We start from the raw sequence: 27,960 nt of genomic DNA, 5'->3' as shown, positions 1-27,960 counted from the left end.
TTTTAATAAAAATGTAAACGTGCTAAATTGACCTTTGTGTTAAGCGACCCCGGAGGTCAAAAGGTCAAATTTTCCGTTTTTGCACTGGGAAGATTTAGAGCAATAAAATGTCACGATCTGGTGGATTTTTTGAGGTGGTAGCGAAGTCGTGGTGTATGCGCCAATGGACGTAAGGTCGTTGTAACCGCGTTGCGAGGATGTGGCAGGAGTCTTTTAGAACGTGGTAGCAACGTGGTGGGTCGTGGCTGGGCGTCGTGCGGGTGTGTGGGAGCGTAGTTAAAGCGTAGAGGTGATGTATTGGGCGTGCTGTACTCGTAGTGGAAATGAGGGTGAACATTTCTGCGATTCTGCGCGTACTGAGTGAGTAGGTTTCTGCATTTCACCTCGACCTCACCACGCTCTATATAATTTTTGCACGTAGTAAGCGCGTAGCGAGGTCTTTGATGTGTGTGAAAGGGACTTCACGAAACAAGGCAGCATGAAAACATTTAGAATATTTTCTATAATAAGAAATTAGGAAACGAAACTGGTAAAATACAAACATTCTGAGAAGAAATGTAACACGGAAAGTCGCTCAATCTGTTTTCAGTATAATATTCGAACCAAGTAACATGAAAACATAATATTCTGCCAACAAGTTCAATCTGGGAGTCAGGGAGTAAGGCGCTCGCTCGCTAACCAAGAGGTCTCGAGTTCGATCCCGGTGTTGGCCTAGAAATGGGGATGAAAACAACGGCCACGTGTTCCCGTTGGCGTGTACGTCAAAGAATTGCCGGTATGGAATTTGAAATAGGGAGTAAGCAGTAGCGCAAATCTTGCAAAAGAGCACATTTCATGGCATATGCCCATCTTCATTAGTAGGACGTTAAACCCTGTTTCGCTAATCTTGTAAATACATAACCATTGGGGCTACCTCAGGACTTTTAGCTGGACTACCTCTTAAACATATTTACCAATTGCAGAGAGTGCAAAATTTTGCAGCACGCCTTATTATTATTTACTAAATGACATGAACATATTACACCTGTACTATATCACCTACATTGGTTACCTGTTTTTTATCGCGTAGATTTTAAGATATTCGACTTATTACTGTTTACATGCCCTGAAGAAACATTCGAAGTTCATCTCACAACTGTCTTTCAAAACCAAAATCAGTTAACTCTTTTTTTATATAGAGAACAGTCTTTTTTCTTATTAAGATCCAAAACTTTGGAATAAACTCCTACTTGATATTAGAAGCAGTCCCTCGGTTGAATCATTTTTAAAAAAAGCCTCTTAGACTCATTTATATGTTTTGTTTCTATTTCAGATAATGTTACAAGATTTCAATGCCAAAAATGCACAATTCCGTATCTTGCCACAATATAAAGTAAAATCTGAAGGAGAAGTTGTAAGTATAGATTGTTTTTTGAAGAACTTCTTCAACCCATCCATCATCTGCAAATGGTCCGAGCCGCGGTGGCTCAGCGGGTAAGGTGCTGGCTCGCTAACCAAGAGGTCCAGTGCTCAATTCGGATGCTACGAATAATTAAGGTCCCGTGTACACATTAGCGTACACGTAAAATACTCCTTGGCAATTGGAACCTAGGACGTTAAACCCCGTTTCATTCAGTCATTCGCGGAGTTGTGTGGTCGATTGGTTTAACACCAGCGTTGTAATTCAAATTGTCTGCCACTGAGGCAAGTGGCGTGGTTTCGAGCTCACTCTTGTAAAAAACCGTAGGAGCCATTAAATAATCCTCGTGGTATTTTAACCGTGGTTTTTTTTTTGTAAGAACTGCTCATTTCAAATTACATTAACATAATAAGTATTCAATAAATAGTCTATAGAATGAAACTTGAGTTAAGAACATAGGGCTTTATTGCCTTTAGGTCCTGTACTTAAGATACGAGTGGTGGTTAGAATGTTAATTGTGTAATAAATCCATATCTGACTAATATATTAGTTAATATCATTATATCATATTATTTATGATCTTGTGTCTGTCTACCAATTGTTTATTTGTTTCTTTTTACATGAATCTGGCTAGTCTTCTATGTTTGATTAATTGTTTATCTAAACGGATACAAATTGAATTGCAATTGTATATTACATCCTTTGTAGGTACAAATCTATGATCAGATCGTGTTTGAAAGCATAAAGTCTCCTGGCCATTATTTTCATGGGAGTCAACCTTATCATATTGACTTAAATACCTTTGGGTAAGTAAAACGTTTTCCATTTTATTTCGTATTCCTTTGTAATGTGTGTCATGGGTATAGCGGTAACTTTTTGTATGACGAACTTGTATAAAGTAGGAAGTAATGACAATATCAATTACAATATAATTAGTATACAGTACACCATCATTCTGTTGAAGTAAACAAAACCAAAATATCCACGGTCGATAATCGCATTTAATCGGATTTAAAGAGGGCATTAAAATTTCTCCCTACCCATTATAGGTGAGACTGGCCTAATTGTATCATCTGCCGAGGAAAATTACAAATTCCTCATATTTGAACGGAATTGAACCATTTTGGGCTGATATTCCTGTAATTTTCTAGAGACTCAGCATCCCTCCGATGATGGTCAGCGGCTGAAACGAAATGGTGTCTGAACACATGTGGATCTCTCATGTTCCATTGCCACGTTTGTGCTCAGCCATCCATCGTCATCCACCTACTAATTGGCAGATTCACTCGAACCGTCGGATTGACCTACAGGTTTGGCAGCAGGACCGGATTAACCTTGTGTGGGAGTGGGGACAAGTCAAAATTACGAAGTTTTCTTTTTTGTGTAAAAAGGGGCCTTATCGAATGCAACAGCTAGGCGTTGAAATGGGGCCCCTGATTGTGGACCTAATGAGGACCCAGATAATAACCTTCATATTTTCAAATCTAAATTAGAATCTGTCGGTTATCCAATGGAACTTTTTTTTCTTGTACTCAAACCCAAATATTGGTGTGGGGTGGTGGGGTGGGACATTTGTCCCACTGCCCCCTTCCTCCTAGATGCGGTACTGCTTGACAGGCTGAAGTCTAGGGCCACAAGATCCATGATTCCTCCGGCCAAGGTGTATAACACTTTTGACACTGTCATAAGCCTGTAGTCGTAAACATCCGTCATAATCCCGGTGTTGCTTAAGGGCAATGTAAAGTGACAAAAATTGTCACAACACCTGAAATGGGGGAGGGGGGGGGGCCTCAAAAAATCATTCACAACATTTGTAGTGCCTGTATTTTGGTATCTAAATCTGTTGAGATGATATTGAACTATAAAAAATGGATGAAAATCAAAAATAATGAACATACAATTTGTAACTTTGGAAAATATGAAGCAAATATAGCATTCAGCAGTGTGCAGCTACATGGTAAACAACACAGCATGGGAAATCACAAAATCTCACACAGATGACTGAATATATACACTACAACCATCAAGACTTTAAATTTTGAAAAAACTATCTTTGTTTTAGCACTCAAAGTGCATATAATCAAACTTTTTTTTTCAAATATCGTCCATTTTTTCCAAGGGACTACTTTCAGACTTTTTGTATGAAGTACCATCATAAACATCATCTGGATGAAATATTTCAGGTCTATATGGAAAATAATAAATACTGCATCAAAATTTCCTTCAAACTCCTTTTGTTTTCGGCTATTTTATAGGCTATTGAATACACATTGCTAACATTTTTATGACTTTTTTTAATTCATCCTTCGAACTTTTTGCCTGGAAGCATAAAGATACATTGACAATTAAACATTGGACATATGAATTTACTAAGTTTTACATTAAAATATTTTGTAATACATATTATTCAATATTTATTCACACTCATCACAGTGTTTAATCTTTGTTAAACTGTACACTAATAGTCCACAACTGAATGTGGAAATGTCCACCTGAATATTTGATTGGAACATATTGTGTTGCAAATGGTTCTCCATAGAAAAGAATTTGTCATACAAAAGTTATATTTAGGTTACAAATTCTATATAAAACCCTCAAGATGCTTATTATTCTAAGACAAATGAATAAAAATCTATCCAAAATTTTGAAACAAGCCTTTTTGTGAACGTTTACCAAAGCTTAGATTTTGACAGTCGGTTTCATCAATTTATAGAACGCTCCATATGAATAATGTTGACATTAAAAAATGTGACAGTTCTTGCAAATGATAGTCAACAGTCTATAATATTACGATTTAACACCTGATCGATCGATAATTGTGATAGTATAAGTCAAAAAGTATTTACTGCATCTTTATTTACCTTTCTGTTTCGAATTGGCGCTAAACGGAAGTGCTGATTACGACAATAAGTTCGTGAATAATTTACTTTTTAATCAAATCACGTAAATGTCACCTCATTTGTATTCAGATATGAATTAATCTTATTCCGCAGTTGCTTAAATTCAAAATATAAAAATTTGAAATTAAAATTAACACTTTGCTCATTGATATTAGCAGAAGGACAGGGACTTAGACGTTCGGACGCAAAGGTAAAAATCGTTAGGTCACAATGTTGACGTTTATAAAACGGTGAAGTGTTTTATTACTAAACGGAATACGGCATAATTGTGTGTATGGTGGTGTAACACATCGATATAATATTCCGGTAAACGCTGTCAGTTCAGTGAGTATTCGCATCGCTCGTATAAAGACAATGAAGGGTCATTTTCAAGATTGAAAAAACAACAACAAATGGCTGACCCAAACAGCGTGGTAACAAGGACGCGGAAATCTCACACTACATGGAAACAGGAAAGCAACTCAAAAATCTAAAACTCGACTACTGTACTACATAGATCAGAGTATCAATAGAGAGTTAATAGCTGTCCCCAAATTTTATCGTTTTGTCTGTAGGTGTAACGGCGATTGGGCAAGAAAGTGATGAAATTGAAATTTTCGTTTACATGATAACACGCGGGTGTACGAATTAAAGGGGTATTGACAGTAAAATAGTGCATTGTGAGTAATATAGTTTATTTGGTCTTTTGTATCCAGGGGCCACTATTCTGTGTTGGAAAGTAATATGTTTAGCCTGGTTGGTGTCGAGACTAATTTGCAACAAGGTGGCGTCGCTTTACCTTGCCATTAATTGTGTTTAAAAGACGTCTGTCATCTACCTCTAATCGCGAGGATGTGGGTTGGGGGCGTGGGGTGCTCATAAGTAGGGTCTATCTTAATCTAAATCCGGTACAGCACTTGAAGTACATTGTGGGATGTATTGTTTTGGGTAACAGGTCAGTGTACACGGTAGTATGAACGTGCATTTCAAATCCTTACTTCAAGGAAATATTGGCTATCATTAAAATGGCACATTCGATTTGATTTGAGTTAGAAACAAAATCGTTGATTTCATTTGATTTTATATGCTGCCTGGAATGACAGCCTATTACAAGTCAAAATTTATGGTGATTTGAGCAGTGTTAAATCCCCTAAAAATTATTTCTGTAGAATGGCGTGAGTATCAAGCATTCCGGTAATTCTTTAATAGTATATCTAGGAATCTAATCATTGATAAGGCATACTTATCCCGTCGAAATCGTGAATTCATGCACCAGTATTTAGCATAAATATTCCCCAAACGATCTGTCTTCTTTTTCTACTAAGCTAACTGAATTTGGTTACATTATACATGTATGACACCAGTTTGTCACAACCTGCTGTTTACCATATGACCAAACTGTTTAATGTTAATGCAATTATGAATATCTATAAGTCCTAACATGCAAGAATAAAACAAGAATAGGGTCCTAAAACTATTTAGACCAATAAGGGTTTATATCGATTTGTATTTCCTAATGTGTCTTGGGTTTTTACTAGACCGTGCTTAAATACATAATAAAACAGTTTATAAAATAACACGTGCTTTCTTAATTTTAAGATATATTGTACCTTTGCCCACTTGCCTTTGATTCGTCATGAGTCTATAACCGGAAGACGAATAGGCGAAGCCTCGGAAGGAAGAAGGCAAGAAGTGAATTAACTTTGCCTTCCGGTTTATATCTGGCATGATCAGTCCTAGAGAAACCGAAAGATGTACACATTACAGATACTGACTTCTATAGACCAATAGCGGAGCGCAGGCAAAGATTCGCACCGATTATTTCTTGTCTACTTGCCCTCGCGGTGTTAACTCATAGCGAAGCCAAGCCGCGACGGACCGAGATTAGGACCATTTTTGCGACTTCCAGGCGGTTCCTTCGCATTTAATTAACGCGAACGCACTTAGGAGCGAAAGTGTACTTATATATACATTCAAATCAAATTAGAATAGAATATACGAAATCAAGAAAACGAAAATTTTTCTGGTTATATACATTCAAATCAAATCAGAATAGAATATAAGAAATCAATAAGAATCGAATACTATTTGACACATGTGGTAAGTCTTCAAACCGTAATTTTATAATTCAATTTAGATGATATGCAGACAATAATGATAATAACAATTGTTCGTTCACTTCCAGTATGCGATTTGGGGTTAACACACATTTCATGTGGCACAGCAACATACCGTAATTGTCAAACAACTTCTGTGAAATTTACAGAATAATAAGATAACATTAATAATATCTCAGATTAGGCACGCGGGTCAGGTGGGGTTTGGGGAATCAATATAGACCCCAGTAAACTATACCTACCATTTGGAAACAAGAAACATTACATTTTTTAAATATAGCAACAGATGTGTGTGAGTGTTTATGTGGGTGCGTGTGTGTGTGTGTGCATTTTATTTTATCACCATAACTAGACATGATTACCTTAGTGCGCCGATCTTTCAGACGTGATAATCAGTGATAATCTATTGGAATCTTCATGTTTTCAAATGATGAATGTTATGTCTTTAAATTCTGATAGAAAACATACACAAAAATGTTGGGGTGTTTCCATAGTAACCAGACATCTTCATAATACATGTTGACTAAAATCTATCTGAATTTTGATGGATTATTTCCCATCGTATTTGATGTTTAGTTTATTAAAGTGGGTGTCATTTGGAATTTGATAGGTGTTATTTTTTATGTTTTAGTCATATTTTGGAAATAATATATCTCAACACGTCATTGACAGACAAAACACTGTCTGTCATCTGTTCAGTTTTAAAAAGATCGTTAATTTTTATGAAGTAGACAACAATAAGGCGTTTCACATTTAAATTAATGTTTTAATTTTCCAACCGTAAGTCTGCGTCAATATCCACACCATCGTTAAAATGTCGGTGTATTTGATTAATTATTCAGATTGTATTCTCACTGGTCCTATGTTCTGTGTACTTGGCAATCTAGAATGACATGTAATGTTGTTCTCTCAAATTTTACTTTCATTCCGCATTTGCTTCAATTCATTATTGTACTTCCACAACACTTCTTTAACGTTTCCGCATTATATTATTATTTATCACAAAACATTTATATGGCACTGCCTTCACCAAAGTGATTATATGAGCTTTGCATTCACGTAAATGTTAGCAAAATATCTCAATTATAAAATGTTATCCTTTAGTGTACATAAATGTATTTAACACATATGCACAAATTATTTGATTGACACGGGCCGGTCGGACAAAAAATGAAAAAATAATTTTGTCCAATTCGTCTAAAAAAACCTTTTTCTGCTAAACATTATATGGTGTGTGTGTGTGTGTGTTTTTTCGGGGGGGGGGGGTGGCTTTAACATGATGATCATGTTGTATATGGCCGGTGGCTTTAACGGGCCGCCACGCCTTCACTGGAGTCTGGAATGGGCTGGTATTATAGACTTTCTGGGCCGGGTGTGCTGGGTGTGGGCCGGAATTCGGAATCCTGCAATGGGGATTCCGAATCAACTAGCGCTCCCGGCAACAAAAATACATGTATATGTAGACCCATCGAACTATTGAAAATCTACACACTCACCTACATATATTCACGAGCGTTGGTAAATGTTTCTTTAAGTTATTGTCACTTTTAACATGATTTATCTTAAAATGTTCTGATATGCAATGTCTTATTTCAGGTCTGAATTAAACTTGGGTGTAGAGAGGTCAGGGTTTACATTAGTCAGGTTTTGTAAAGAAAATCCAGAAATCGATCTATTTGTTAAGGTAAACATATTAATTACTTTGTTTCAAAATTTTGTTTCCAACAATTTGACACATTTATTATATTTTATTATTAATTATTGCACTGGGTTAAACTATTTGGGGAAAGTTTTTAAAATTTAATTTAAGGTTCCTGAAAAATATTGATTGGTTTAAAAAAAAGCAGTGAAGTAATTACGGTGACGTGCAGAGGTTTGAATCTTGATGTCCATTGGCCAATCCTTTGATTGTATGTCTCCTATAGGGCCTAATACTCAGAAATGTGAGAAAAGAAGTCATTTTAAATATGTTAAAACATATGAAATAAACAATATTAGTGGGGCAGCTTGTTAAGCAAAATTAACAGCGATAATTTCAAATTTCATAAAACTTTATTCAATTTCACTCGGTGATTGGAGCCCCCCCCCCCCATCCCCCTGAAATGGATGCGGACTTTTGTCCCTTCTACATATCACGGGGTAAATTGCATTTTGCTAAACGGTTGTTTGAAGAATTTTCAAAATTTGATTAAAGCTGCTGGACTTACATCCATACAACCAAAACCCAGCTTAACCGGAGGGGGGCTCTGGGCCTGACTAGAATCGCAGGACCCCTAACGCGACGAAAAGATTATTTCATATCCTTTTGAATGACACGCATGCGTAACACACAATTAAACGGTCTGTAATACAAGAATAATTACATAATATTTGATCACATACGAAATCTATTCAGTTCCGAATGGCATACAATGCGGGGAAATGTCATATAAAGGCGATTACCTTGAAACTTTCATCTGGAATTTGAATTTTTTCTCTTTTTGCCATGAACCGCGGGGCCCCCTAAACCGCGGAGCGCTGGGCTTTGCATACAACGTCACTCCGTCATTGGTATACGTTTTGGTATTGTACTTCATGATTCATTTAAAATGTACACAAAAATGGCAGGGATTCAACTTCTTTATCAAAACACACCTACTTTATTTTAATGTTGTGTTTGACTGCAACTACCTATGTAGTACGTACAACACAAGGTAGAAATTGGTTGTTAAATAACTGAACACAGGAACCCATGCATGATTTCGTTAGCTATTAGCCTATTAGATGTTTCGTTTTTACGAATTTTATTTTGGTTTCAGCGAGGAATCACCCAGATTCCAAAATACATAAAGGTAGAGGTTTTAAATGATACCCCGACACCCACATCACCTATATGGTTCTTCTTAAATGTCTGCCGCCCTTCCCTTCCTGTTTTGCTCTTCTTCCCTTACACAAGAACGGTGGTTTCTTTCTGTCATGAACACCTTTTCTGTTGTATAATTATGAGTACTATATCCAGATTGCAATTTAACAATTCAAACTGTGACATGGATGAACCAGATAACAAATGTTCTTTACACCGCCCCAAATGCCTATATCGATATAACGTACACGTATTTGAATTGAGATCCTCAAATTGATTCGAATTAAGGACAGAAAGGAATCCAAAGTTTGTCTAAATTACATTTCCAAATATGTCACTCATCACAAACTACCCCTCTCCTACTTTTCGAAATTTCTTCTTGAATATATATCTTGATCGAATAGTTTCACTTTCCAAATATACATACATATATTCACTGAAAATGTTTGTAAGTACACGCTATTCTGTTATCCTCATAAACATTAGCAGCAAGGGATACTGGAATCAAATCATAGAAAAAAACCTCTGATTGGTATTACCAAATTAAGCGAAACCACAGGAATCATTAAATCTATTTCTTATTTTTATACGGGTTGAGTTCATGGACATGGCACTTATTTGAACTGCATAATACCATTTCTAAATGGGGTCTTAATCTCTAGGTTTTATACCGTGTTTCAGTAAACAATATTACCAATCATGTGATATAATATATAGCAACACGGCACAAATAAAATACTCAACGTTTGTACACTTAGGAATAAAAAGAATATAAATGTATCCAATATAAATTAAAATCAACAGATATAAACGTCAATACACGTAATTCAGATTCTAAGGAGAAAACATGAATTATGGACAACTAGAGGGATAGGTTATAAATTTTATTTTATCACGGGGTCTAATTTAGTTAACAATATCAAATTTATTTAGCTGCTCTTGAAGACTTTTTGCAAGTGAATAATTTATTCTTGAATGAAAGGGGTCAAGTAATTGAATTGTCATCACCAGTTTTTCTTTATTAAAGTTTGTGTGCAGACTTCCGTTTCGGGAGTGGCCTTTGCTTAAATTTCATCGAAAGATTTCAAATGCATTCAGTTATAAAATCATTGAGATAAATGTCTAATGAATGATTCTTTAATTAAATAATCTCCTGTAATGTCACACATAGCATGGTCAATACGTACTCAACTATATATACCTTCATTTATATATTTAAAAAATGCCTGCGCTACGCATACCGTTTTTCAGGTTGTGGGAGTTGGGAAGCAATTTTGATCGAAGGTCTTGTTCATGATTTTATGAAATCTGTTAGAACTGCTTGTAGTTTTCTAGAATTATTTAGATATTCTTATAGATACTCTATATCTTGCAGAATAAAAAAATAATTCATATGAAGGTTAAAAATACACAGTATATATGCTCAAGAACTGTGGGGATTCTTCGTGAATATTGGTTAAATGTTTCTGGTAAATGTTAAATTCAGACTGCTTACTAACAACTATTTAAAAACATTAGAATTGTGGGGACTTTTTTTCCTACTTAACCCATTAGGAACTTTGATCTTTTGCAGGGCGGTTGTGTTATACGCTTATTTCATAAAGAACTTGAAGCATATCTAGTTGCTGAAGGGTTATTTGATGAAGACGTTACTGAAGATGGTATAGTATAACATTTCCATATTTAACTGATTCAATACTATTTCTTAACTCAATCATGCGATGGTAAGCTATGTATAAATTCGTGTTCGGGATATGGAGCGGAATTCACGTCATACATTTCACCCTTAAACATGGAAACATATTATCACTAGCATTAGGTTAACAGAATACTGAATTGTAGATTTTTTTTCCAAATTTTCTAACTGTTTCTTGTATTTCTTGTCTTTTCAGTACATTTTCGGATCCGTGTCATGGATCAACATAAACCACGGACATTATCACCGCCATCATCTGGTAATACATTTTGGCAGATTGAATGCGAAAACGGTATACTAAATGGTATGTAGGTTCATATTGTACTAGCTAAATTACCCCGCGTTGCATAGTATAGTTTTGATTTTGATTTACATTAAGAAAATAGTTTTCAATTCATAATAATACTATAATTTCATTTAAAGAGTTTTCAATTCATAATAATATTATCTTATCCCACAGGTGATGTTATCCGATGGGAACAACAAGTTCGTCTACGCCACATGACTATACGGAAATATCTCCGAGTAGATGCTAATCGGGAAATAACTTTAACGGACGATAACGAAGATCCCCGAACAGTTTTCCGACTTCACTCCGTATTAAGTGTAAGTAAAAATAACCATCATTTGCGAACTAATGAATTCGTGTTTGTAAGAGATATTCGTGTTCAGTTGTACACACCATACGTGTGTTTGTTTTACATTTTCGTAACTCTGTTAAAGTATAATAAGAATGGGGGAAACTGAAATCATCGGAATAGTCTAATATTTATATAGATAATGGTTTGGTTGTGTTGAGATTTGTCACTTTATCGTTATGTATCAAACAAATCCGATAAATGTACAGTTTGATTATTAAATCGATGAATTTATTTAAGGAAAGGGATGAGATCCATTTTGAAAGTTATGCCAGAATTGAACATGTTTTGACTGGATTTTGGCTGCATGCCTTAAAAGGTAGGAAATAAGTCTTTGTGTGTTGAAATATCTTTCTATTCAAAATTTTCCTGCGTGTAAAATATATTGATTGGGTTCCTGTATTACACGAATATGACATTTAAATGGCCCGGGGCTCTATTTTATGTTTAGCAGTGATGAATGAATTTATTAAATGTCTACATGCAATAATATTTAATCTGAATAATATTATTTTAACTTGTCAAATAACGTGAATCTTTGTTACATTCTTTTTTCAACAGCTTAACTTTTCTTCGGTCTTTCAATAAGATATATACATATATACCCCTAAAAAAAAGTAGGGGATATTCAGAAACAGTACAAAACTGTGGAAATGCACTGCTGTTTTTATTAGAAGTAACCAGTGTATGTTAATAACAGGCCAATTGCCTACACATGAACATAAACAGTTCATATGGGTTGCTTATCTGACGGTCCCATTTCACTTGCAAAGACATACACTGACGAGAGTGAAAATTGACGTTTTTGATTTTTGTCTTAATAATGAGTAATTGCTCCACCAATCCTCAGACATTCAGCAGTTCGTCGTGGCATGCTCCTAATCGACCGTCCAATCACGACTTGGGTCAATCTGACCCACTCCTCTTGCAGTGTCACGGTCAGTTCTTGCTGTGTTTTCGGTTGACGATGACGTCGATGAACACGTCTCCCGATCATGTCCCAGACATGCCCTATAGGGGAAAGGTCAGGACTCATGACTGGCCAAGGCATATGGACAATATGGTGACGCTGGAGGTGTCATTCACGACACGAGCGCGGTGGGCACGGGCATTATCATCTTGAAAGATGAGACGTCGACCTGCACGTTGAGCAAAGGGCAGAACTATCGGTGCCAGGGTGTGGTCACGGTAGTACACAGCAGTGACCCTTCCTTGAACAATATGTAAGTCCGTTCTGCCAGTGATGGTGATTCCTCCCCAAATCATAACACAGTGATTGCCAATAGCAAGTAGACGTTCATCATGTTGAAGACGTCTTATAGAAAATTAAACGTAACACACTAACGCAAAGATACGCTAAACAGTAAATCTTATTCAAGAACGGATAGGAAAGCAAACATGGATAGGATAAACCAGCACGCGGCATTTTTCCTCGACCCTTCCTTGAAGTGTCAAATTTGACAATAAACCCCTCCCACGTGTATGGCGCTATTGCGTGTCGCATGTGCAGCTCAGTGGTTCTGTTGGGGCGATAAGGTCTTCATCCGTGAACATACTCTCAAAACATGTCAAGTGTCCATGACTATTTATCAAATCACAACCTGCATAGGTATTTGCATTTCAATATCCCCTACTTTTTTTGAAGAGTATATGTAAGACAAGGGTCAATTTATTTTGTTAGATGAGGATTACATTCGCAAACAGTTTCGCCATATTGATGACAGCACAGATCAGAGTATGCGTGGGTTACGGTGGGACACGGCGCAGGTTCGACAGGTCAGTAAGATGAACATTGGAAAAGTTTCATTATAAATGTAATAAATTAGTTATGCTTGCGTGTTTAATATTTAGTTTTGAAATATATGTAGATAACATATTTGTGCGCCAATTTATTGAAAAAAGGTATAACTATCATTTATATGCTGTTTTGTTTCTCTAACTAATAAATCATATCTATGTTTGTATAATATAAATTGTCCTATGTCAATATAAACCGCTGAATAAACTGTCATGGAATTGTTACCTATGGATGATTTACTATGTTTACGGCGCCATAGCAATTGAAAAACTTGAAAATATCATAGAGTAAAACAATATTGTCTAGACATATTTAAAGATACAGAGTAAAATTGGATGTATAATAAAACAAAATTAATATAATATGCAGTTAAAATAAATAAAATGCATGTTCTATTTCTTTGATATCAATAATTTCTGAATATATTACTGTAAATCTCCTTGGGTCTAAAATTCTGATTAAAACATAACTTTGATTAGAAGTTCAGATTGAAGCATAATTTTGTTCAGCAATTCTGAAAATGGCATTTCTCTGAGTGTAGCATCAGTTTGAAATTCTGTTTGTCATATTTTGTTATGGTGTATATATCTTTAGGTGGCAGCTAGCGGCGAGAGTATGTATGATGATGCTTTTACTATACAGTTTGTAGAAAAACAGTTTGTTGATGATTTTAATTATGTCTCAGGAATGGTTCCCTGTCTCTTGTCTTTAATACATGATGTAAGTTTCATTTTATTTTCCATATTTTCCCCGTTACAGCATAAACGTTCGCTTTACAAATTAGCGACATTTCTGGAGTATATTAGAATTACTCTTCTTGGTCATTTTTATGTGACGAAAAGTAAACATTTGGATCAAAATTGTCTTTAACATGTAATTAAGCGGGGTGACACATCACCCCAGTGTTATATTTTTCAATTTGTTATTTACATACGAGATGAGGTCCAAAATATACTTTATATGTAACCAACTATTAGTCTTTTATTCGTTAACAAAGTAAATAGTTACAATGTTTAGCTACTGACGATCAAACTTTAAGTCATTTGTGCAAACCTTCATAATGCATACGTATATGTTTACTGAGCTTGCATTGTATTTCGTTAAATGTTAATGATCAACGAAATGATCAGAAAATTGGTCTTCACTGCTTGATAATAACCCCTAGAGAATTTATAGTATAACGTATTGATGAAGTTCTAACGTTTAAAATGCTATAAAATTGTTGAATATATTGAATGAATATAAATTTTTACAGCGTGCCGAGGGTCATATTTTAAATGCCAAGAAAACCCACCAAACTCTAACAGTAAGTGATATTGGATAATATCGTATGCAAATAGTCAAACAATGACAATTGTGTAGTTGGTAGCAGTATAGCCATTTTATTTCATTCACAATAAAACATGATCTAGAAAAAATTAAGTATAATATCATTCAATACCTCCAGAGTATTCAATGTATCGACAATAATCGATTCTGTCATTATTAATGGCTTAATAATCTTATGTTATCAAATTGATCAATTTGAATTGCGTATTACAAAGGAAAATCATTCTGCTCAAAACATTAGAATAATTAAACATATAAATGTAATATTTGTTCAAGGGGGGCATATTATTTCCTATTATATAACGCTTTGTGTGGTTTTGTCTCATTTTATAGGCCATGGAGGAATTGCGGAAGTTTATGTATGTTGGTGGTTTAACCAGTAAAAATCGCCAAAAACTGATGAGAAATTTACGGGTTAGTAGTACAGCCATCCATTGGTTGATACGTAATGCTCATAGTTATACTTAAAATCAGTCCATTTTCAAAGAGAGAGAGAGAGTGAGAGAGAGAAAGAGTTATACTTAAAAGCAGTCCATTTCCAGAGAGAGAGAGAGAGAGAGAGAGGGAGAGAGAGAGTTATACTTAAAAGCAGTCCATTTCCACAGCCACAAAGAGAGAGAGAGAGAGAGAGAGAGAGAGAGAGAGAGAGAGAGAGTTTAACGTCCACTCGACACAAACCAGGTCATTTCGGGACTAACACATGGTTCAGTTTTATTTCAATAATTCGCTTGCGCGTAGGAGTCTTTAGCAGTGGGGGAAAACCAAACCGTACAACTATGGAATCGAAACCATGCCAATTGACCCAATGACAGACCTTATGATACAGCGCGCACGTGCTAATAATAAGTCGATTCTTGTAATGGTCTCAAAGATAATTCCAGTTCAAATAGTATTTATGCCCCACTCTTTGGATAACTATCTGTAATGTATAAAATTATGTCATTCATTCATATGTGTGTATGCAAATCAAAGAGGTAATTTGCATATAAAGTTGGTCTTCCAGATCTGATTTACCTCAGATTCCCCATGCGTTTATATCTATCTACAAGAAAGTTGAGGCGTTGAGTAGTTTAGATAGGTGTTTTATATTGATAGGTTATAGATCTCTTGGTAAAGATATTACAATGTCATCTAGATGGTGTCCCTGATGAAGCTAATCTAATACAAGTATTTAAAGAAGCTTATGATACCTTGTATACCTATATGATAGGTAAAAGTAGGAAGAACGCTCTTTATTTTGCCAAATACATTGACTTCTTCCAAACTCAGTTTACTCAAAAGGTAAGTAGTTGTGTATTATATTTAATAAACAAACATCTCCACACAAAATACAAATAAACCAAGTTAACTTTTTTATGTGGACATTTTTCAAAATATCGTATATTGGTGTTGGCCTCTAAGAGGCAGTTTAGCATTAACTGCTCAGCAAAACACAGAACTGCAAAGAACACCACAGGCAACTTAGATTGTCAAAATAATCGGCACATGCCTTTGCAATGCCATCAAAAGAATAACCGACAAATGTTCTAAAGTATTATTGCCTTTTTGTAATAAAATGTTGATTTGGTACCTTTGTACGAAAACTGTGTTTCAATATAAGACCAACCAGAATTAGTCCGTGTTCTTTTTTCAACAGGGAGGAATTGGTTTGAACGTGGCGCAGATGATAGTAGAATTAATACGAGACAAACGTAAGATTGTAGATCGTATAACTCATTCACAGATTGATGAATTCGTTTCACTTCTACAAACATCTCAGGTAGGTTTAATGAGTCTCAATCGGTATTAGCCTAATTTGTGATAAACCCAATGAAGGAGCTGTACTGCTTCGGTCGATCAAAGCCGATCGAACTCGTACAACGTCCATTCTATATGAACAAGGCCCACCACTGCTCTTGGGATTTTAATTTACTTCATAAAATAAATATCCGTATCGCTACTTTGGTGTATTTTTGACAATTAAGAGCCAGACTAATTTTTCATTTCTGGATATATTGTATGTAAAATAGTTTGTAAGCCTCTACATTTCACAGACGTTGGCACAAGATCTCCGAAAAAATTAGGGATAATTGATACAACTGCTGTCCAAGGAAAAACATATAACGATTAACGAATCCCCTTTGCCACCGGTTGGTGACATCCGGTTTAATGACCATCTCTTGTCTGACTTAATGATTTACCGTCTGTAAGACCTATCCTAGGGCTAGGCAATTTTGAGAAAAATAGCTTTGTCTGGAGCTACGGTAAAACGCATAAATTTACTCGATTAACTTTACATACACAGAAACCTCTTTAAAGGAGCCAAATCGCTATTCTTTGGCACCTAGAAATGGACACGAATGGGTCGCAACACATATAATAATGTAATACGAATGTATATAAACCAATTTACATTCAATCGTTTCTGTTTTTACTGTAATTTCTAATCAGTTATGTTCGGCGAAATATCGGAAGAGTTCGAATTGAATGGCAGTCTTTGGTGTTTGGTTATTCCAGTCTATAGTATTGTCCTACATAGGATGTGTTTAGCCTCGGTCATCGAGTCGCTTCATACAAATGGCGCTCGAAAGCATTCTGGCACACGATTCCTGTGCTAATTTGAAAAAAATTATTTTGTCCTAAATATTGGATATCAGAAGCCTATTTTTTCACGGTAAGATAACAACATCAATGTTGATTTAAATTAACCAATAAGTCGTGTTTACAATGTCGAAGACTGTGGGTGATATTGAGTTAAAGACTTGCCTCCTTTAAATATCATTTATAACCTAACATTTATCTTCTCTCCATATTTTCTCAACAGAATTATAGATTTCTTGATCTCCTTCATGTTCTGTGTGTTTGTGACGATGTTGCTATTCCGAACAACCAGTCATACATTGTTAAACGGTGGCTCCAATGTGAAAAGGTTAGTTTATACAATAACAAACGATTTATCCCTTTTCAAAAATTTTATTTGTGTTTTTTAGATATGAAGACAAAGTAAGATTATACTTTATAGCATGCTAGTATTGTTTAATTTAACTCAAAATTGCGAGTATTCCCCAGTGCTTATTTTCCATATTATTTTCTTTTAGAAAGGTGTCTATTTAACTGCACGTGGACAGGATATAAACAGACAACCTAATATTCTCTATATATCAACAACTAATGGTAAAGACTGGATGGCTTTACACGAATTCGTCGACGTAAGTTTGATATAATTAGCAATATTATAGAGTACTAATGTGTAGTACCAAAGCTATAAAGTGTTAAAGATCCGGGTATTGAAATTCCCTGAACTCGGTTACTTCAAACATCCACAGTCAGATTGTGACTCCCCATTACATGCAGGTTTGGTTATCAATATTTGGGCGAAAATCACATGGTTTAATTGCAGAATTTCAGATGTATACTCACAGATAGTTGTAATGTCAATTAGTATGATGAGATTCAACCGAGCCAAAACTATTGGGGCCATTATTTTGGGAGAATAAAAAGTACCTTTATAGTCTAAAAACCATCCATACAAGATAGATTTGCCATGAATTACATTTCATTGCCCAAAACACTTTAAACACACAAGTTCACCAGAGGTACGCCATTATGGCGGTATATTAGATTAAAAATTCTAAATTTGTTAATGTGGTGTTATCGTCTAATTTCTATTCATGTAATTTCTAAATTAAGACAATGTATAATCAAATTTCTTTACTTGTTCAGCGTAAATTTTAATTCTAATTTCATGTTATTTCTGAACTCGGTTACTTCAAACATCCACAGTCAGATTGTGACTCCCCATTACATGCAGGTTTGGTTATCAATATTTGGGAGAAAATCACATGGTTTAATTGCAGAATTTCAGATGTATACTCACAGATAGTTGTAATGTCAATTAGTATGATGAGATTCAACCGAGCCAAAACTATTGGGGCCATTATTTTGGGAGAATAAAAAGTACCTTTATAGTCTAAAAAACATCCATACAAGATAGATTTGCCATGAATTACATTTCATTGCCCAAAACACCAGAGGTACGCCATTATGGCGGTATATTAGATTAAAAATTCTAAATTTGTTAATGTGGTGTTATCGTCTAATTTCTATTCATGTAATTTCTAAATTAAGACAATGTATAATCAAATTTCTTTACTTGTTCAGCGTAAATTTTAATTCTAATTTCATGTTATTTCTATTATTTAGATGATAATGTCTTTTTCATTGACGCTTGACATGTTTAGCATGACCATCGAACAAATTAGAAATTTGACCCTTCTACCTAGCAACCATCATTATGACTATGACGTCGTTTGGTGTCGCCATTGTGTTGAACCATAAGAAAAGCGAGTAGTTTATACCAACGTAATGGTCCTGACCAGATTGAGCACGCAGTGGCGACACCAAACGATTCCATAATGACGGTTGCTAGGTAAAAGTGAAAAATTATAAATTTGTTCAATGTTTATGCTAAGCATGTAAAGCGTCAATGAAGAAGACATTTTTCGTCTTAATAATAGAAATAAGATTAGATATAATTAAAATTTACGCTGAACAAATAAAGAAATTAGATTATTTAGAAATTACATGAATAGAAGTTAGACGATAGCACGATACTAACAAATTTAGAATTTTGAAACTAATATACCACCATAAGCCATGTGTCATTGGGCTTTTCTGTATCAGTATTAAGAGTATAGTATAGAAAACAACTTTGAAGGATAGATTCTGTAAATAGTTTAGACAGGCCTAGAATTATTGTAATTGTAAATTATTGAAATAACTCACATATCTACATAATAACTGATATCTGGCCCATCATTTTGTCACATTAGGGTTACATTTGGATCATTGACGGGAATAAAAATGATATTCATTATATCTGCGCTTAAGTAGATTTGAAATGAGATTGGACTAGAAATTTGGAGTAGTAGTTTAGCAATTATCATCTTGTTTAACTAAACTAAGTCTTAAAACATGTATTTTTATATCTACCCACTGGGTTGTAGTAATATACTTTCATGTTATTAAAAAAACCGATTCAGTTCAGTTGTCAGCAAGTAGGTCAGTTTAAATAAAAAACAAACAGAAACATAGGCGTACGGGCTCGATGACAGTTAGGGGGGCAGAACCCGAAATGCCCGAAAAAATTTTGGCCTTACAGACAGCGTCGCCGGTCTTCCTCGAGAGGCGAAGAAGCGGAGCTTACCTTGTATGGACCCCCCCCCCCACCCCCAAAGACAATTTTGGAATATTTGACGGCTGCAAACACGTTTTCCTCTATTTAAGCCGGCGAACAAAGCAACTTCAAAGTGGTCTTATATAGCCTAATTAAGATGGCTGACTCGAATTCCAATCCACGGAGACGGGACCGTTGGGAGAAAATTTTGAAAATTTAACTGCCGCAAACGCGTTTTTCTGCTATTCCAGCCCGTGAATACAGCAACTTCAATTTGGTCCAATATAGCCTACCTGGCTGACCCAAATTCCAAACAACCAATCAATCGTCGCGGGATATGGGGCCTCACCCTCCCGGAGAAAATTTTGAAAATTTAACCACCACAAATGTGTTTTCTGATTTCTAAGCCTGTGTAAGCAACTCCAAAAGTATCCAATGGTTTTGTAACTGAAATGCCATTCTGAATTCCAACCATCCAATCAGACTGTTGCCGCTGCATTCACAAAATAATCGATACCCGAAAAATGTCGCACAAAGTAGAGTGGCTCCAGACAAAATGTTTTAATCCATAGTCAACTCAGTACAAATTCGTGGTATTCAATTAAAAGAAAAGTAAAATTAGTGTTTTATTAGGGCTCGATGACAGTTAGGGAAGCAAAACTAGAAATGCCCGAAAAAAATTCAGGTTTACAAACAGCGGCACCGGTTTTCTTCGTGAGGTGAAGAAGCGGAGCTGACCTTGTATGGACCCCCCAAGAAAAATGTTGGAATATTTGACGGCCGAAAACGCGTTTTACTGCTATTCAAGCCCGTAAAATTAGTGTTTTATTAGATTTCGGGTACTTTATTTTGCCAAGTAGATGAAAAGTCAGCTTGCCCGAAAGTTTGGGGGGCAGCTGCCCCCCCCCCCCTGCCCCCCTGGCTCGTACGCCTATGAACAGAAATGAGAAATGTAGATGCTTGATTCAAAGAAGAATATTGCGATGTTAAATTTCATACTGTTCTGATACAATAACAAAAAAACTTCAAATGTAACATGTTTACACTGCGACGCTTGTGTTTATATTAACTTTATGAACATTTAATAATTATGAATTTAATTTGCATTTTCATTTTTGATTAGAATTCAATGGTTTTTGTTTTGGAAAGAATGGTATGCTGTATATTTGTAACTGATCTCAAGTGTACTAAATATAATCCCGTCTTTCGTTCCTTTCATTTTCTAAGAGATCTTTCACGATATTTGTAGACACCTTGTACAAGCAACTGGTTTTTCTAACGGTTTTGAGTGGATATTTTCATTCTATAATTCGCCCGCATTATGAAATGTCTGTCGGTCGGTCCGTTGTCCACAATTACTAGTGGACGCTTGAGAGTCTCAAGTTATCATCCGTTGAAATATATATATATCCAGAGATCATGTTCATAAAATAATGAAGCTTATTGATTTTCAATGATTTCCGATAATTATTGTAAACGTTGATCGATTTGAAAAATCGTGTAGGCTAAAGGTAACATCCGTTTGATTTCAAATGTATACACAGCTTCAGCGATATCCGTTAAACATACATTATGCAAGAGCTAAATCTGCCTATTGCATTTCTTTCTTTAGGCCTGAAATTTTATATAAATTATTAATTAGACATTTATTATTATGGCAAGACCATAATCAACTCCCGATGCCATCGGTAGTCTGCGATATTTAGCGGATTAAAATTTTTAGAAAAATAATTAAACGTAAAGCTGGATAATCGAGACTTTGTTTTTTTTTATCGTACTGACTTTAGTAATGATGATTGAGGCTAGCCTAAAGTTCAAAAGCTAATATCTCGGTTGGTTCAGAGTGGAGCAATATTTATTTGACTGAAAGTTTCAGCATATTCTGTTTACGTTATCTATTTCTAACTATTATAGCGAGAACTGTCAACTTTAACATCTAATTTCTATAGTTATCAATTGCAGCTGGTCAAATTTTGATTTTTCTGATAATTGCGTCATGGGTTTTTCCTTTTGATCAGGGTTTAGTATCTTGTAAATAAATGCCCCCCCCCCCCAGTACCCACAAATGAATATATGAGATTATGCATTAACATTTAAGGACTGTCGGACAACCTTTTCTCTTTTTATGAAAACAACCTTAGGAATTACTCAAGTTTTGTTTGTCGCGGAGTTACAGGTGTAATGTGCGATAAGGGGTATGGTTTTTTTTGTGCTGTTGTATTCCGTCATTTTATGTTTGACGTTATGTACATAATTCACTATTTCCATTTAAATTGACTCAATTTGAAGTACTACTTTAAGGAATGGGCACCCATACTTGTGTAATATTAAAGGAATTTAGAGATTGTTGTGATACGTGTTTTGGTTTTAAACACCTATTTAACAATGGAGTTATTTTGCGATGAATGAGTTATGAATTGTACCAGAACATCATTTTTCTGTTTCAGGAAGCCAATCCGTATTATAACAAAGACCAGCATGAATTTTTGATACACCAGTTGGATTTATATAAAGCTCTTAGTTATGTAAGTAAACATGCAAGCGACTCATTTAATTAAAGGATTACAGAGAAACATTTTGTGGTATTTTATAGTTTTTTTTGTTATTGATTTTCCGTTTGCGATATTCTTATTCTACAGATTCTAAGCAAATCACGGACAAACAGGCTGTACCCAGAGCTTCCAGGCAAACATCATTAATTCCGGGAAGATGATTGTGAAGTGTTGCCTGGAAATTTTACGGGATCATAGACATAGAAGCAATGTATTGATTTACAGTGTTTCGCTGGATCTTTTCACACAACAGAGAGCTGTAAATAAAATTATAAGGAAAGTACATAGTATAAATTGTCAGAATCTGCATTGATTCCTTGTAAAGTTTATAACATGACCCAGTCAAATGGTCGACGATTTATTGAAACTTTATAGAATTTATAAGAAAAGAACACTTCGACCATTCACCGATCAATATTTCTCTTCAACTACAGTTGAACTACAGTAAATAAATTAGTACTTGCATCTAATTATATATATATATACTCTTCAAAAAAAGTAGGGGATATTCAGAAACAATACAAAACTGCGGAAATGCACTGCTGTTTTTATTAGAGATAACCAGTGTATGTTAATAACCGGCCAATTGCCTACACATGAACATAAACAGTTCATATGGGCGGCTTCTCTGACGGCACCATTTCACTCGCAAAGAGATACACTGTCAAAAGTGAAAATGAACGTTTTTGATTTTTGTCTTTATGAGTAATTGCTCCACCAATCCTCAGACATTCAGCAATTCGTCGTGGTATGCTCCTAATCAACCGTCCAATCACGATTTGGGGCAATCTGACCCACTTCTCTTGCAGTGCCACGGCCAATTCTTGCAGTGTTGTCGGTCGTCTTTGAAGCCTTTTCATACGTATTCCTTATACCCTAAGGATGACCTTAATTATTTTTGATGCATGCCCGGCCTCCTGGGACAGAGCCACGCACAATTTAAGTGTGTGTCTTTGTGTCGCCAACAGGCCGCAATTCTTTACAGATCCTTTTGAAACTTTGCATACCTATTTCTTATACCCTAAGGATGACCCTATTGTTTTTGGTAAATGCCCGACCCCCAGGGGCTGAGTTACACATATTTTTACTTTGTGTGTGTGTGTGTTGCATACAGGCCACAATTTTGAATGGATCGTCTTGGAACTTGATATAATTATTCATTTTTACTTTGTGTGTCTGTGTGTTGCAAACAGGCCACACTTTTTAATGGATCATCTTGGGACTTGATATAATTATTCATTATAGCCTAAGGACAGCGCTACTGATTTTAGTGCATGTCCCGATTCCTAGGGGCAGAGCCACGCCCAATTTTTGTGTTTATCGTATACTGGCCGCAATTCTGAATGAATCATCTTCAAACTTGGTATATGTATTCCTATTAGCCTAAGGGCAGCAACTATTGATTTTTGTGCATGTCCGGACCCCAGGGACAGGGCCGCGACCATTTTTTGTGTTTAGCGTCTGAAGGCCACAATTCTGAATGAATTATCTTGGAACTTAGTATACCTATTGCTTATACCCCAAGGACGGCAACTATGGATTTTGGTACATGGTCTGCCCCCTTGGCCCAAGAAAGGCAACTAAATTTAGTCTGTAAATTTGGCAAAACAAACCCAACGCCTAGCCTTCTTTATTTTAAAAAAGTACCATATGAATCAAAGCAGGAATGTGTACGTATATTGCAGCGATAGCGATGCTCTCGTTCCAAATTGACTTCGGCTTCAGAAGCCATATTATTGCTTCAAATAAGTACTGGCTGGTGTCGTGTTTGAAACACGTAGCTTCCTCTTTACAGAGCATGTAATACCAATTCACATATTAAATTTAAGATCAACTGATCAACGATTCTTAATATAGACATGTCACCTTCATGTCATCTAGTAATACGGTTTAACATTTCATAATATCAAATATATGATTAGGTAATGTCTGGCCCGTTTATACGCCCATTTTGAAATGTCATCGGTCCATCATCCATAATTTCTAGTGAATACTGTACAGTCTGTAATGATCATCTGATCTTTATAAAATGTGGGCCTATTGAATTTCAGGGGTTTGTGTTAATAGCTTCCGGAATTATTGCCCTTGATAACTTTGTAGAATCGTGTAGACCAGTGGTGGTAAACCTTTTACATACCAATGTATTCACGCACGAATTCAGATGCGTCATACAACTCTTGTACCCGTGTCTTCTTGTAAAAATATCTTTTTACGGGAAGACTGCAGAACAAAGTCCATCTTTCCTGGTTTGATTCATTAAGCATATTTGTAACTGAAACCAGATTAATATGAAAGAAGAGAATATTCACTAATAGGGATGTGAATGAAATAATAAAATCACTATAAACATAATGAGTAGGCTATTGCCTTACTGTATTAATATCACAGGGATGCAATGTGCCACTTCTAATACTCCAATGCACCGTGTTTGGCGCATGCGCCGGAGTTTCGCCATCCCTAATGTAGACGCGTTAACGACAAAAGTTTCTTACCAAATACCGACTACACCCTATAAGTACCGATAATATTGATCTTTTGTCAAAGTATTGCAAAAAGTGAATGAGCTCATAATAAATTGACAAAATTTCCTTGTCGGTGCTATTGACAGAAAAAACACTTTGCACGGCATATATATGCATCGTTTAAATTAGTGAACCGAAGGGGCCAGTCAAATTTCAACAATGTCCGCTAATTTGATCTAGTATGATGGCCCTTGTTCGTTTTGGAGAATTTTCTTATGCTAGCGGCAAAACTTATCATCCAATCTGATTAAAATTTATATGCATTCTTCAAACTAGTGAAACGAAGTGCTGTCGAATTTCAACAATTTGGGGGACTAAAATTCATACTGATTTTCTGTTCATGACACCTGTTAACTTTATACATAATCTTGTTAATACTCTAATTAGCGGTACAAGACAACAGTTGTCGTCCGATTTGCTTGAAATTGTCAAAATTATCGAAATCAAGAAGCCTATCAGATAACAACAAGTTTCGTTAATTACTTCTAGAGTTATTGTGCTTGCAGAATCTAGATAATCATAGATCAGTTTTTACAAGAGATCATCACTATGTTTCAATTCTAATAACGTTCTGTATCATTTTGCTTCAGTGTGTTTTAAATATTGTACAACTCTATTTCAGGGAAGAAATGACTATGCATCAAATATAATCACTAAAGAATTACGTTATTTAACGTGGGAAGAAACGTTTCTATCATTAAGGTCTGATATTTTACCTGATGCTATTAGAGCCAAATATTGTGATCTTACTACAAGTAAGTATTATTGAGATACACATACATCATCATACCATGGCCATTATTCAATTAAATTATTATAATTATAGGCTATTGCAATTGCCTACATTCAATTGTGATATATTATCTTAACAATAGGATATTGCAAATAGTCAAGGCTTTTTTATATGATCATTATAACTGTAAACTTTTACAATTAGCTTACGTTTAGTTACATTGTTATATAGCATCATAACCATAGGTTTCTTTTATCCAATAAACTACGATTAGTTATATCAGTGCAGTCTATTACAAATAACCTACGTTTAGTTGTGTTATGATATACTTTGATGTCTATTATAGGTTATTAACTATATATAGTGTATCACATCGCAAATAGACTACGCTCAGTTATAAAATCTTCATAGCTATAGTTTACATTTAGTTAAAACATCACCATAAGTAGGCTATAGGTTATTACAAATAGCTTACGTTTAGTTATAACATCGTGATAAGTGTAGGTTATTACAAAAAGCTATAGGACAGTGGTTCTCAAACTTTTTTGCCAACGGCACACCTTGGAACGCATGAAAAAATAGCGGTACACGTGGCTAAATATATATGAAATATATTTGAATTTTGCAAAATACAAACATAGTAAGTCAGACGGAATACAACCGTACACAGAGACTCAAACTAAATAAAGAATCACACAGCTATGAACTTATCAGTGGACACCAGTGAATATTTAATTGGGATCACGTAGTTTTTCGCATTTTTTTAGTGTGCCGTTCAAAATTTCGCGGCACACTTAGGAAGATCTCGCGGCACACCTGTGTGTCGTTGCACACTGGTTGAGAATCACAAACAGCTTACGTCTAGTTATAGGGAATCACAAATAGGGTACACTTAATTATAATTATCAGCATTACGTTTTTTAAAAATAGCTTACGTTTAGTTATAATACCATAAGTATAGGTTATTACAAATTGCTTAACTTTGGCTAATTGAAAAGGGTTCATCAGTCCGCCTGTCTACCCTAATGATGATGAGCATGTCCTGTTTAGGATAAATAAAGTTAAGCATTTTGAGTAAAAATTTTGTATATAGAGAATCTCCTACCAGTCTTTTTTTATATCAAAAAAATATCAACACAAGTCGATAAAGTAACAAAAAACAAGCTCTGCCGAGTTTTTTTTTACTTTATCAACGAGTGTTGATATTTTTTGATATCAAAAAAGACGAGTAGGAAATTTTATTTATCACCCAATCCCTTCTTACATGCACAAATAGATAAATATAATTCTTTGCTGTAGATTTCACGTTTACTGAACATTACGGCGTAGTGATACATCATTTTTTGACAGCAGTTCAACCATTGCAAAGTCCTTTATATTGACCCAGTGTTTCCATCAAGGTCAATTGAATAACAATAGTTCATTTTTAATAAAACAAAAGGTACTTTTAATAAAAAATGAACTGTTCTTTGAAAATAAAAAAAGTAGTTCCTTTCCAACTGACCAATCAAATTCATGTAAAGCGATATCTCCTAAGGAGATATCGCAGTAGATTATGAAATATATCACACAAACAATATCTACTGTAGAATGTATTATTGGGTGATAAAGATTCATTACAGATAAGTAATCTGATGTGTCGATGTTTTTGGACACGATAACTCTTTCTGATTGAGAAATGGACACGATAACCCTTTCTGATTGAATGAAGGAGCGATGAGGGTACCTTGTCTAAATTCGATAATGAGTATCTTCTGTTAATGTAGAGCAAGATAAGCAGTTTGATTGCCAGATTCTTTGTAAAAAGATAGATGCTGTATTAAGGGGTAATTAAGTGGTGTTATCTTTCGTTTGGGAATTTAAGTGAAGGACATCCGTCTCACTTTTGGCCTCTTATTTTAACCATTTGGGATATTAGGAATGGCCACCAAACTTTCTAAGTGCCTAGTGTATAATGTAAATTAAAGCTGTGAAGAAACGTCGCGATTATTGATCGTTTAGGTACCATGTAACATTTCTCGGATAGTATTTTGCGTAAAATTTCAAGTTCGGGTGTCTATGTTTTATATATATATAATCTGTGATATATGTAGTCTATGGACCTGGTATAGAATACTTTATATTTATTGTTGTATGTCGGTATCTGTTGGTGATTGTCCCTATGTTACACTTCACCAGTGTACTATCGCCCCATTTACCAAAGTTATATTTTGTAATTTACAATATCCTTTACACAAGAATGCGATTAAAGAGTAATCATCCGACCGTTAGAAATCTACACGGTGCACGACTTCATTAAG

General features: G+C 35.2%; 1 protein-coding gene across 1 annotated transcript in view; it reads left to right on the top strand.

Moving 5' to 3' along the window:
* The window catches only part of LOC126815261 (inositol 1,4,5-trisphosphate receptor type 1), a 173,504-nt gene that overhangs the window by 75,864 nt on the left and 69,680 nt on the right, over positions 1–27,960 (top strand). Inside the window, exons 7-23 of the mRNA XM_056099399.1 lie at positions 1,313–1,393; positions 2,108–2,205; positions 7,992–8,079; positions 10,811–10,898; positions 11,130–11,237; positions 11,394–11,539; positions 11,812–11,890; positions 13,253–13,347; positions 13,964–14,089; positions 14,625–14,675; positions 15,032–15,112; positions 15,794–15,979; positions 16,335–16,457; positions 17,502–17,606; positions 17,776–17,886; positions 22,301–22,378; positions 25,550–25,682. Of these exons, the coding sequence (XP_055955374.1) occupies positions 1,313–1,393; positions 2,108–2,205; positions 7,992–8,079; positions 10,811–10,898; positions 11,130–11,237; positions 11,394–11,539; positions 11,812–11,890; positions 13,253–13,347; positions 13,964–14,089; positions 14,625–14,675; positions 15,032–15,112; positions 15,794–15,979; positions 16,335–16,457; positions 17,502–17,606; positions 17,776–17,886; positions 22,301–22,378; positions 25,550–25,682 (1,777 nt within the window). The remainder of the gene's footprint in view (positions 1–1,312; positions 1,394–2,107; positions 2,206–7,991; positions 8,080–10,810; positions 10,899–11,129; positions 11,238–11,393; positions 11,540–11,811; positions 11,891–13,252; positions 13,348–13,963; positions 14,090–14,624; positions 14,676–15,031; positions 15,113–15,793; positions 15,980–16,334; positions 16,458–17,501; positions 17,607–17,775; positions 17,887–22,300; positions 22,379–25,549; positions 25,683–27,960) is intronic.

This window comes from Patella vulgata, chromosome 3, assembly GCF_932274485.2.
Source record: "Patella vulgata chromosome 3, xgPatVulg1.2, whole genome shotgun sequence".
NCBI lineage: Eukaryota > Metazoa > Mollusca > Gastropoda > Patellidae > Patella > Patella vulgata.
The sequence above is the reverse complement of the archived record's forward strand: the minus strand, read 5'-3'. Positions and strand labels throughout refer to the sequence as shown.